Genomic DNA, 13,030 nt, shown 5'->3' on the forward strand with positions numbered 1-13,030 from the left:
AAACTTTCAGGGATAAGATAACGAGAGTCCAGAGTCAATATATTCCTGTTAACGTGAAAGGAAAGGCTGCTAGGTGTAGGGAATGCTGGATAACAAAAGAAATTGAGGGTTTGGTTAAGAAAAAGAAGGAAGAATATGCTAGATATAGACAGATAGATCTAAATACTTAGAAGAGTATAAAGGAGGTAGAAGTTTAGTTAAGAGGGAAATCAGGAGGGAATAAAGGGGACATGAAACAGCTTTGGCAAATAGAGATAAGGAAAACTCAAAGGGTTTTTACAAATACATTAAGGACAACGGTTAGCTAGGGAGAGAATAGGACCTCTCAAAGATCAGCATTTTGCATCAGTATTTACTGTGGAAAAGGACATGGAAGATATAGAACATAAGGAAATAGGTGGTGACATCTTGAAAAGTGTTCATATGACAGAGGAAGAAGTGCAGGATGTCTTGAAATGCAGAAAGGTGGATAAATCCCCAGGACCTGATCAGGTGTACCCTAGAACTCTGTGGGAAGCTAGGGAAGTAATTTCTGGGCCTCTTGCTGAGATATTTGTATCATCGATAGTCACAGATGAGGTGCCGGAAGACTGGAAGTTGGCTAACGTGGTTTGTTTAAGAAAGGTGGTTTATGAAAGGCAGGAAACCTTAGACTGATGAGCCTGATGTCGGTGGTGGGCAAGTTGTTGGAGGGAATCCTGAGGGACAGGATGTACATGTATTTGGAAAGGCAAGGACTGATTAGGGATAGTCAAGAGGGTTTTTTGCGTGGGAAATCATGTCTCACAAACTTGATTGAATTTTTTGAAGAAGTAACAAAGAGGATTGATGAGGGCACAGCAGTAGACATGATCTATATGGACTTCAGTAAGGTGTTTGACAAGGTTCCCCATGGGAGACTGTTTTACAAGGTTAGATCTCATGGAATACAGAGAGAACTAGCCATTTGGATACAGAACTGACTCAAAGGTAGAAGACAGAAGGTTGTGGGTGGAAGGTTGTTTTTCAGACTGGAGGCCTGTGACCAGTGGAGTGTCACAAAGATTGATGCTGGGTTCACTACTTTTCGTTACTTATATAAATGATTTGGATGTGAATGTAGGAGATATGGTTAGTAAGTTTGCAGATGACACCAAAATTGGAAGTGTGGTGGACAGCGAAGAAGGTTCCCTCAGATTACAACGGGATCTTGATTAGATGGGCCAATGGACTGAGAAGTGGCAGATGGTGTTTAGATAAATGCAAGGTGCTGCATTTTGGGAAAGCAAATCTTAGCAGCACTTATACACTTAATGGTAAGGTCCTTTGGGAGTGTTGCTGAGCAAAGAGACCTTGGAGTGCAGGTTCATAGCTCCTTGAAAGTGGAGTCGCAGGATAGTGAAGAAGGTGTTTGGTATGCTTTCCTTTGGTGGTCAGAGTATTGAGTACAGGAGTTGGGAGGTCATGTTGCAACTGTACAGGACATTGGTTAGGCCACCTTTGGAATATTGCGTGCAATTCTGGTCTCCTTCATTTTCGGAAAGATGTTGCGAAACTTGAAAGTGATCAGAAAAGATCTACAAGGATGTTGCCAGGGTTGGAGGATTTGAGCTATAGGGAGAGACTGAATAGGCTGGCGCTGTTTTCCCTTGAGCGTCGGAGGCTGAGGGGTGACCTTATAGAGGTTTCTAAAATCATGAGGGGCATGGATAGGATAAATAGACAAAGTCTTTTCCCTGGGGTCGGGGAGTCCAGAACTAGAGGGCATAGGTTTATGGTGAGAGGGGAAAGATATAAAAGAGACCTAAGGAACAACTTTTTCACACAGAGGGTGGTACGTGTATGGAATGAGCTGCCAGAGGAAGTGGTGCAGGCTGGTACAATTGCAACATTTAAGAGGCATTTGGGTGGGTATATGAATAGGAAGGGTTTGGAGGGATATGGGCTGGGTGCTGGCAGGTGGGACTAGATTGGGTTGGGATATCTGGTCGGCATAGACGAGATGGACCGAAGGGTCTGTTTCCGTGCTGTATATCTCTATGACTTGATTACTATGACATGGTTTCTTCATGTCACTTTTCCAAGTTCAAAGTCCCAATCCAAAATAAGGGGTAGTGTTCATGCTGATTCCAAAACCCTGCATTATTAAATACATTTGATTGTTATCCAGTTTAGTTCAGATGAGAAATCCATTGTAATATAATCTAAAGTTGATAGTGTCCTTTCACGTACCTGACACAGATTGAATTTGTTCACTATTTGTTTATTATGACGTCCCAGATGGCCTCCTATTTCAGGTACGGCAGTTTCCCCTCCCATGTGGTCAACAGTGCCCTACAGCACATCTCTTGCACTTTCCGCACCTCCGCCTTTGAACCCCACCCCTTGATAGAGCTCTTCTCATCCTCACCTTCGAACCCACTAATCTCTGGATACAACGTATTGTCCTCCGCCATTTCCACCACCTACAATCAGAGCCCACCACACCACCCTTATCAGCATTCCGTAGAGACTATTCCCTCCACGACTCCCTTGTTAGGTCCACGGGCCCCACCAACCCACCCTCCACTCTTGGCACCTTCTCTTGCCACCACAAGAGGTGTAGAACCAGTATCCACATCTCCCCCCTCACTTCCATCCAAGGCCCAAAGGATCTTTCCAGCAGAGATTTTCCAGCATGTCCAAACACCTTATCTACTGTTTCCGTTGCTCTTGATATGGTCTCCTCTGCATTGGGGAGACAGGATGCCAACTCGCAGAATGTTTCAGAGAACATCTCTGGGACATATGCACCAAACAGCCCCACCACCCCGTGGCCGACCACTTCACCTCCCCCTGCCACTCTGCCAAGTGTGTGCAAGTCCTTGGCCTCCTCCACACTAAATCCAAGCCACCTGACGCCTGGAGGAAGAATGCCTCATTTTCCACATTGGGACCCTCCAACCACATGCATCAACATCGTTTCCACCAGTTTTGTCATCCCCTATCCCCATCTCATCCTAGATCCAACCCTCCAATTCGGCACCACCCTCTTGACCTGTCCATCTTCTTTCCTACCTATCTGCTCCACTCTCCCCTCTGACCTATCACCATTTCCCCCACCTCCATCTGCCTATCACCTTCCAAACTACCTTCCCCCTAGCCCTACCTCCACCCTCCTATTTTTCTCTTTGCCCCCTTCCTCCCTCCCCACATTCTCGATGAAGGACATATGTTCGAGATATGAAGGACATATCTCCTGCTCTTCAGATGCTGCCTGACCTGCTGTGCTTTTTCAGCTTCACACCTTTTGACTCTGATTTCCAGCATCTGCAGTCCTCACTCTCTCCTAGGAAACAAATAGCCAGACCATAAATTCCATTGTCCTTTTACGTTGGTCCTTCCTTAAACAAACAGGTTTGTGAACTCTCTGGATGGCTATTCATATTTAGTTAGGTACCTCGAATGCCAAAGGTCAAATGATTTTTTAGCAGCAATCACCGAACTTATAAAGGGTTATTTTAATAGCTTGTTAGTGTCCAGTATTCAAAGGTATTTACTTGCTGCCCTCTCCTCCTTGGTTGTAGACGTCGTGGATTTAGAAGGTGCAGTTGAAGGAGCTTTAGCAAGTTGCTGCTGTGCATAATGCAGATGTTGCATAGTAAACATGTAGATTGCTGTTACTGAACATTGGTGATTGTTGATGGAATTTGATGGGCTGATTTGTCCTGGCAAGTATTATGTTTTGGCATGATTGAAGCTACACCTAGCAAAGCATCAGGTTCCTGATTTTTGTCTGAGATGGTAGACAGGATTTGGAGACATGGGAGGTAAATTACTTGTTGGGCCGAAGGGCCTGTTTCCACACTGTAAGTAATATAATCTAATCTAATCTAAAGCAAAGGTAGCAATAAAAAGATGATAATGACAGTGCATAGAGAGATTATAGGGAGATTAGGAGCAGTGAATGACCAAGGTTGAAGCCAGGGCTATGTGACAAAATATGTGGGGGATGGGGGGGAGGGTTGAAGCAGATGCAAAATGGAAAACAGGGGAGAAGGGTAGCAAAGCAGGAAGAGGAGAGAAAGAAGGGGATGAGAGAGTGGGGAGCGAGAGAAAGAGAGACAATCAAGAAGTAGGAGGTACAGAACAGTGAAAAAAGATAAATGAAATAAAATTACAGAGCAGAATGAAAACAGAGGGGTCAAGATGGGATAATCATCTGAAGTTATCGAAGCTGTAACTTGCTTAGTCGGAAGATGAGATGCTGTTCCTCCAGTTTGCGCTGAGCTTCACTGGAACATTGCAGCAGGCCAAGGACAGACATGTAGATTAGATTATTTATAGTGTAGAAACAGGCCCTTCGGCCTAACAAGTCCCCACCGACCCTTCGAAGAGCAACCCACCCAGACCCATTCCCCTACATTTACCCCTTCACCTAACACTATGGGCAATTTAGCATGGCCAATTCACCTAACTTGCACATCTTTGGACTGTGAGAGGAAACCGGAGCACCCGGAGGAAACCTGGGCAGACACAGGGAGAATGTGCAAACTCCACACAGAGAATTGCCTGAGGCAGGAATTGAACCCAGGTACCTGGTGCTGTGAGGCAACAGTGCTAACCACTGTGCCACCGTGCCGTGGGCTTGGGAGCAGGATTGTGAGTTGAAGTGGCAAGCCATGGGAAGGCCCACAGTTTCTCACTATCTATTCTGAATAAGTTCTTCATGATTTTCAAATCTTTGATCAAATCCCCTCTTAGTTGGCTCCTCTCCCAGAAAAACAATCCCAATGTTTCCAAACGATCCTCAGAACTGAAATGTCTCATTCTTGGAGTCATTCTTGTAAACTCCTTCTGCACTCTCTCAATTGCACCCACATCATTCCCAAAGTGTGGCACCCAGAACTTTATACAGTACTCCAATTGAGCTTTAACCAATGTCTTCTGCAAGTTCAGCAAAGTCTTCATGCCCCTGTACTCTAATGCCCAAGTAACAAAACTGAGTAAGTCACTCAGTATGTGCCAATAAGTGTTTGCTGTCTCTGTCCTATCTCCTTTAATGACTAATGTACATATACATCTAGATTATCCTGCTATTGCACACATTTTTAGGGCAACACAGTATTTTCTACTGGCTGTCCAAAGAGCATAATCTCATTGAACTTCTGCATTGAATTTCATCTGCCATCTATTTCCCCACTCCACCAACATGTCATTAACCTATTTAAGAATTCCTAGCTTCTGAACTACTTTTGTAGTCATTCTTTTATAGGGCTAGTCCAGTTCAGTTTCTAGTCAATGGTAATTCCCAGGATGCCAATAAGGAGGGATTCAGTGATGGTAATGCTATTGAACATCAAATGAAGATGATTACATTCTATTTTGTTGGAGATGGTCATTGCCTGGCTCTTGTGTGGCATGAACATTATTTGCCACTTGTTTGCCCAAATCAGGATTTTGCCCAGGTCTTCCTGCATTTGAACATGGACTGCTTTAGTATCTGAGGAGTTGTAAATGGTGCTGTACATTGTGCAATCATTACCAAATATCCCACATTCAGTCGAATGAGGCATTAATGTCAAAGGTTGTCACTCTCACTTAACCTCTGGAGTTCAGTTCCTTTGTCCACATTTGAACCAAGATTGTAATGAGGTCAGGAGCTGAGTGGCTCTGGCAGAACCCAAACTGGGCATCATTGAGCAGATTATTGCTGAGCAGGTGCTTATTGACAGCACTGTTGATGACACCTTGTATCACTTTACTGATGATCGAGAGTTGGACTGATGGGACGACAATTGGCTGGGTTGGATTTGTCCTGTTTTTGTGTACATGACATGTCTTTATAGTTTTCCACATTGCTGGGTAGATGCCAGTACTGTATCTGTACTAGAATAGCTTGACTAAGGGAGCGGCAACTTCCTATGTATTCTTTCGATCGAGTGTTTTCCTTCAGCCGGATGAAGAAGATTTTTTTTAGCAATTAGAACTCAGGCATCCTAAGCCACAGTCTGACCAGCAGATTTGGTTTTAGATGATCATGGCTTCGATGTTGATGTTGTTAGCTGCTTCAAAGACATTAATGTCAGTGTCAGGGAGAGATGAGGACCTAGTGGTATTATCGCCAGACAATTAATCCAGAGCAAGGGAGTGGGGTTCACATCTCGCCATGGCAGATAGCGGAATTTGAATTCAACTTTTAAAAGGTTGAGAACTAAAATCAACTGATGACCATGAAGCTATTGCTGATTGTCATAAAAACCATCTGGCTCACTAATGTCCTTACCTCATCTGATCTATATGTCATTGCAGCCCCACAGCAATGTCGTTGACTCTCAACTGCCCTCTGAAATGGCTTCATAAGGCACTCAGATCAAGGGCAACTAGAGATAGACAATAAACGCTGGCCAGTCAGCAATGCCCCAGTGCCACAAGTGAATTTTAAAAAAGTATGCCTATCCTCCCAGTTGATGCAGAGAATCCATCTCAAAGAGCAATGATAATATTAGTCATGGGTCATGACGAGGTGCCTATATGTAGTCCAAGTTTCTGAGCCATGTTGAAGAGTCAGAAGGATGACTGCCTTGTACACAAAGACCTTGGTATCAGTACGGATGTCACAGTCATTGAAGTCTCTTATCTTTAGATGCCCAAAGGTGATGCTTGAAGATTGGATGCAGTGTTCAATCTCTTCATCACTGTCAGCCTTAGATGAGAGGTTGTTTCCCAGGTAGGGGAAATGTTGCACTTTGGGGGGATTTCTCCATTGATCTTCATGGAGAAATGGACTAGAACTTCACTGTGGATAGGTTGGTAAAGGATTTGAATCTTCTTGAGATTGAGGCGGACACTAATTCTTTGGTATGCTTCTGTGAGAAGGTATTAAATGATATTTGAAGATTCTCTTCTAAGAGACAGAAGGTAACCTTATCATCTGCAATCTGAAGTTCCACAAGCTTGATCAGTGTCATTTTCTCCTGGATTTCAACTGATTGAGGTTGGAAAGTTTTCAACCCATCCTACTGTCAATGGTCCACACCAATGGGAAACCTGTTCCTTGACAAGATGAGAAATAGTGGCTATGGAGAGAAAAGGGTGGGGCAATGATGCTGTACAGGACATTGGTTAGACCACTGTTGGAATATTGTGTGCAATTCTGGTCTCCTTCCTATCGGAAAGATGTGAAACTTGAAAGGGTTTAGAAAAGATTTACAAGGATGTTGCCAGGGTTGGAGGATTTGAGCTATAGGGAGAGACTGACCAGGCTGGGGCTGTTTTCCCTGGAGCGTCGGAGTTTGAGGGATGACCTTGTAGAGGTTTATAAAATGAGGGGCATGATTAGGATAAATAGACAGTCTTTTCCATGGGTTCGGGGAGTCCAGAAGTAGAGGGCATAGATTAAGGGGGAGAGGGGAAAGATGAGACCTCGGGGGGAGGGGGGGGGGCAACCTTTTTCACGCAGAGGGTGGTACGTGTATGGAATGAGCTGCCAGAGGAAGTGGTGGAGGCCGGTACAATTGCAACATTTAAGGGGCACTTGGATGGGTATATGAATAGGAAGGGTTTGGAGGGATATGGGCTGGTTGCTAGATTGGGTTGGGATATCTGGTCAGCATGGACTGAAGAGTCTGTTTCCATGCTGTATGTCTCTGACTCTGACTCTAAATGTGCAGTAAATCTCTGAACAGGATGATTAGAAACTGCTTTCAAACTGCTTCAAAATAGTGTATGAAGGCCCCAGGTTTCCTGAAGAAGGGCATGTGCCCGAAACGTCGAATCTTCTGTTCCCTAGATGCTGCCTGGTTCCAGCAATAAAGTTTCAGCTTTGATCTCCAGCGTCTGCAGACCTCACTTTCTCCAATAAGATCTTGTCAATTATATTGGTATGCAAGCCAAAAACCTATACTATTACATTCACTCTAGTTCAGTCAAAACTACTTCATCTTGTTTCAGCTACAATTGAAACATCTTTACTACAGACTCCACGAACTGGAAAGGTGGTAACTACGACTCCTCACTTGCAACAATCTGCAAGAAAAGCTCTAGGGGATGTGAACTGTCCTTTGCGAGCAGGCAGTATACCTGGTCACTCAGTGAAAAAGAGACCAGATAAAATCCACAAGAAGAAAAGCAACACTCGGATCATAAATACTGCTAAGGTAGTTAAATGTGAAATGCTTCAGTTTTATAGGAAACATGTTTTAACACTTGGGTTAGGCAAAAGTGGCTAAATTTTTAGTTAAACTAAACCATCGAGCAAAGTTTCAATCTTGCCTGTCTTGGTATAAATATAGTTTTGATGTACTGATTTCAGGTTTCAGGTAAAGGAGATTGTTTGTTTGGTCCCACTTAATTATTTCTCCCTTAATCTCTTGTTGGCCTCTCCACTTGTTTCCTGTCATCCTGTCCATTCCAATAATTGCCCCAGTTTTAGCTTTAGAGGGACCATTGCTTTTTGCACTATAACATGATTATCCTTCTTGGATCTCCGGATCTTTAATGTAGATTTAATGAGAATTTTCTCATTTACCATTTGGAAGCTCAAGTCTAACTTGCCCCTTCATTATGCAATTGGCTTCAAGCTTAATATCTTTGAAGTTGTGCACTGCACTCCAACCTCAAGTGATCTTTCCGAGGTAACCCCTGTTTTATGCAAGCAAGTCGTTTTTTTTTTACAAGTGGCCCTATCACCAAGATTTTTAACTTAGACTTTTTGGAGCCTGTATCGTTTACAACCTCTCTGAAAAAAAATACCAAGGACTGCATAACCTTGTTAAAGGAGCAGCTTTGCCACACTAGCCATATAAGGACTGTGGTAACAAGAACAGGTCAGACGCCAAGAAAACTGAAGTGAGTAACTCATCTCCTGTTTCCCCAAAGCCGATCCAATATCTAAAGGCACAAATTAGGAGTATAATGGTATTCACCATACTTCTTGGGTGAGTGCAGCTCCAATAATGCATAAAACGTCTGACTCCATCCAGAACAAAACAGTCCACTTTATTGGTACCATATCCACTCCTTCCACTGCCCGATGCTCAGTATTAGCAGTGTGTACCATCTGCAAGATGCACTGCAGAAACTCACCAAGGCTACTGAGACAGCACCTCCCTAACCCATGACCACTTCCATCTATAAACACAAGAGCAGCTAAAATATGAAATTACCACCACCAAACCACTCATCATCCTGATTTGGAAATATATCACCATTTTTTCAGTGATGCTGGTTCAAAATCCTGGAATTCCCTCCCTAACATCATTGGTCCATCCACAGCGAATGGACTGCAGCTCAACACCACATTCTCAACATCAGCTACGGATGAGAATAAATATTGGCCCAGCTAGTGGTGCTCACATCTGGTGAATGATTAAATATCTTCCTTAAATTGAGTTGGAATTCCCTAGTGTCTCAAAGAATGAGATGTGATCTCATTTAAATTTCCAAGATGTTGGGGGGTTGTGGGGTTGAGAGGATTGACACTAAGCCATCGTTGTCCTCAGCTGGCGAATCTAGAACCTGTGCCAGATTCTTTGGATTGAGGGTTTGGAGAAGTTTGGAGATGAGGAGAAATTACTTAGCACAAAGAGAGAGGAATCTTTAGATTTCTCTGTCCCAGAGTGTTTTGGAGCTTTTTCACAGTTGAGTATATTAAGGCTTGGACATTTAGGTTTGTGGTGTCTCAGGAAATTAAGGGATATTAGGAGTATGTAGGAAGCTAAGTTTAAACCAAGGTTAGCTATGAATGTAATGAATGGTGGAGCAGACTCAATGGACCACACACATTTATTTCCTATGTGCCCTCCTGCTTGACCCAAGACTGATCATCTGGCTTGATGGTCATGATAGATCGAGGTATATATTGGGCCATGAGGTTGCAAATTGTGTTTCAGTATAATTCTGCTGCTGGTGGTGGTATGTGGCTCCTCATAAATGAGTTGCTGGATTTGTTTGAAGTTTTCCTCATGTCACATGGTGATAGTGGCACGTAACATGACAGACTAAACTCCCAGGCCAACTCCCTCCTGATTATTGTTGATGGGACAGGGCTTACCTAGAGATGGTTTTGAAGGTGTCTGGGATGCTGTAAGGGTCTGACAACAGCACCACTCCCTGACAGCCAGACACTGCTCTCTGACAACCAGGCACCACTCACTGACAACCACTACCACCCTCTGACAACTAGGCACCACCTCTTACAACCACCCCCACTCCATGACCACTAGGCATCACTCCCTGACAACCAATTACCACTCCCCCCCTCCCCCCCACTCCATGATAGCCATCATCATTGCCTATAAAGAAGAGACAAGCTCAGTGCTTCTTGCTGCACTGTGAGTGCTGCTTGGTGAAACAAGAGTGCTGCCCAGTTACAGAATGATGGATTCAGAATTTTACAGTACAGAAGGAGACCATTTGACTCTTCGTGTCTGTACATGTTCCCGAAAGAGCTATCCAATTAGTCCTACTCTCCGGCTGTCTGAATTCAACCCTTTCAAATATATATCAAGCTCTCTTTTGAAACCTCTTCTGGAATCTGCCTCCACTCTCCAAAGCAGCACATTCTAAATCCTAACAACTCATTGAGTCAAGAAATTCCTCCTCATCTCACTCATAGCTGTCTTCCTGACAATCTTGAAATTGTGTCCCTTTGTTACTGACCTATTAAGTGGAAACAGAATATCCTTCTTTAGTCTGTCCAAATTATTAACAATTCTGAACACCTCAATAAGGTCACCTCTTAATCTTCTCTGCTCCAAGGAGTCATTGAGTCATACAGCCCAGAAACAGATCCTCTGGCCCATCTTGTCCATGATGACCAGATACTCTAAATTAATCTAGTCCTATTTGCCAACATTTAGCCGACATCCCTCTAAACCCTTCCTATTCATGTACCCATCCAGTATTCCAAAAGTGGCCTCACCATGATTTCCCAACTCCTATACTCAATGCACTGAGCACTAAAGGTTAGCATACTAAATGCTTTCTTCACCCCCCTGTCTAGAGAATAAGCCCAATCTCTTTAATATTTCTTTTTGTCTAAAATCCTTTATTCCTGATACTATTCCAATAAATCTCTTTTGAACTCTGTCCAGGGCAGCTGGTTGAAAATAATGAGTTAGATAAGACAGGGAGTGGGTGAAGCTGAAAGATTGAGTGCGGTGCTCAGTCTCAGTCCATACAGTTTATGAAGTGGCATGGTCCCTACGGACCCTACAGCCAATTAGTGATACCGGTAGAATATTTTCTTACAGTTTTTAAAGTATAATAGCTTAAATAAAAGTAGGGACGTTCGAGCAGAATAGAAGTGTTTGAAATAAAGAAAGGTCTCAAGCTTAATTAAATTCTCTTAAAGGGAATAACTAGCTTAATCCAGAGAGAAGTCATGACTAGAGACCTGAGACTTGTGGTGTGCTTCTCTCGCACAATGTGGGACATAAGGGATGCTTACACTATCCCTGATATCTATGTGTGCAAGAAGTATAAGCAGGACCTCAGGAGTTCAAAAGAGACCAACCTCAGGATTACTCCCAGTGTCCCGTGCTAGCAGGAATATTTGATTTGATTTATTAGTATCACATATATTGAGGTACCGTGAAGATTGTTGTCTTACACGCTTTACCAACAGATTGAATAAAACAAGTTTAACAGAATAGGTTACAGCTGCTGATAAAGTGCAGTGAGAGAGAGATCAACATTGACATTAAACAGGCCCATTCAAAAATCTGATAACAGGGAAGAAGCTGTTTTTGAATCTTGAATCTTTGTATGCAGATCAGAAGAATACATGGCTGGAAAACTGGAGTGCCAGGGAGGGGTTTAGATTTTTGAGGCATTAGGACTGTTTCTGAACAAGGTGGGACCTGTACAAGCTGAACGGATTGTTGTACCTGGGCAGAGCTAGAACAGGGCTTTGCTAGGTCCATCGGAAAGGTTTTAAACTGGAAATGGCAAGGGGATAGGAACCAAAGTGCATGTTTAGATTGGTCAGATTCAAATCAGAAAATGGGAAGTAGAACACCGTGGAGGTGGCACAGTGATTAGCACTGCTGCCACATAGCGCGTAGGACCCGGGATTGATTCCAGCCTCGGGCAACTGTGTGGAGTTTGCACATTCTCCCTGCGTCTGCCTGGGTTAATCCCGGGTGCTCCAGTTTTCTCTCACAACCCAAAGATGTGCAGGTTCGGTGAACTGGCCATGCTAAATTGTCCATAGTGCCAGGTGGGAGAAAGTGAGGACTGCAAATACTGGAGCTCAGAGCCGAGAGTGTGTGTTGCTGGAAAACCACAGCAGATCAGGCAGCATCCCAGGCGCAGGAGAATCAACGTTCCGGGCAGGAGCCTAAATCAGGAATGGTGTCAGGTGCATTAGTCAGGGGTAAATATAGGGTTGGGGAATAGGTCTGGGTGGGTTACTCCTCGGAGGGTCGGTGTGGACATGTTGGACGCGAAGGGCCTGTTTCCACACTGGGAGGGGGAATCTAATGCAATCTAATTATGATTTGGAGATGCCGATGTTGGACTGGGGTGTACAAAGTTAAAAATCACACAACACCAGGTTATAGTCCAACAGGTTTAATTGGAAGCACACTAGCTTTCGGAGCGCTGCTCCTTCATCAGAAAGCAAGTGCTTCCAATCTAACCTGTTGGACTATAACCTGGTGTTGTCCAATCTAATTAGTTCGTGATACAGTCGGAAAGGCAAAGGAAATGAGGATCAAAAATGCATCCAAGGGACTTGATGGAGTTGAACTTGAACACGAGGAGATTGACAAACAAGCGAGGTGTCAAAGGTCGTAACCCCTGACAACCAGGCTCCACACCCCGGGGACAACGAGGACCCACCCCCTGGCAACAGGCTCCGCCCCCCGTTGACAACGAGGACCCACCCCCTGGCAACAGGTTCCACCCCCCCGGTTGTCAACGATAACCCACCCACTGGCAACAGGCTCCACCCCCGTTGACAACGAGAACCCACCCCCTGGTAACAGGCTCCACCCCCCCGTTGACAACGAGAACCCACCCACCGGCAACAGGCTCCACCCGCCAGGCCGGCCCCTCCATCCCAAGA

General features: G+C 44.3%; 1 protein-coding gene across 1 annotated transcript in view; it reads left to right on the plus strand.

Annotated features, from left to right (window-relative positions):
• Window positions 1-8,874: 8,874 nt before the first annotated feature.
• The window catches only part of cop1 (COP1 E3 ubiquitin ligase), a 99,267-nt gene continuing 95,111 nt past the window's right edge, over window positions 8,875-13,030 (plus strand). The window contains exon 1 of the mRNA XM_043698537.1: window positions 8,875-8,897. Within this exon, the coding sequence (XP_043554472.1) occupies window positions 8,875-8,897 (23 nt within the window). The remainder of the gene's footprint in view (window positions 8,898-13,030) is intronic.

Source organism: Chiloscyllium plagiosum, chromosome 11, assembly GCF_004010195.1.
Source record: "Chiloscyllium plagiosum isolate BGI_BamShark_2017 chromosome 11, ASM401019v2, whole genome shotgun sequence".
NCBI lineage: Eukaryota > Metazoa > Chordata > Chondrichthyes > Orectolobiformes > Hemiscylliidae > Chiloscyllium > Chiloscyllium plagiosum.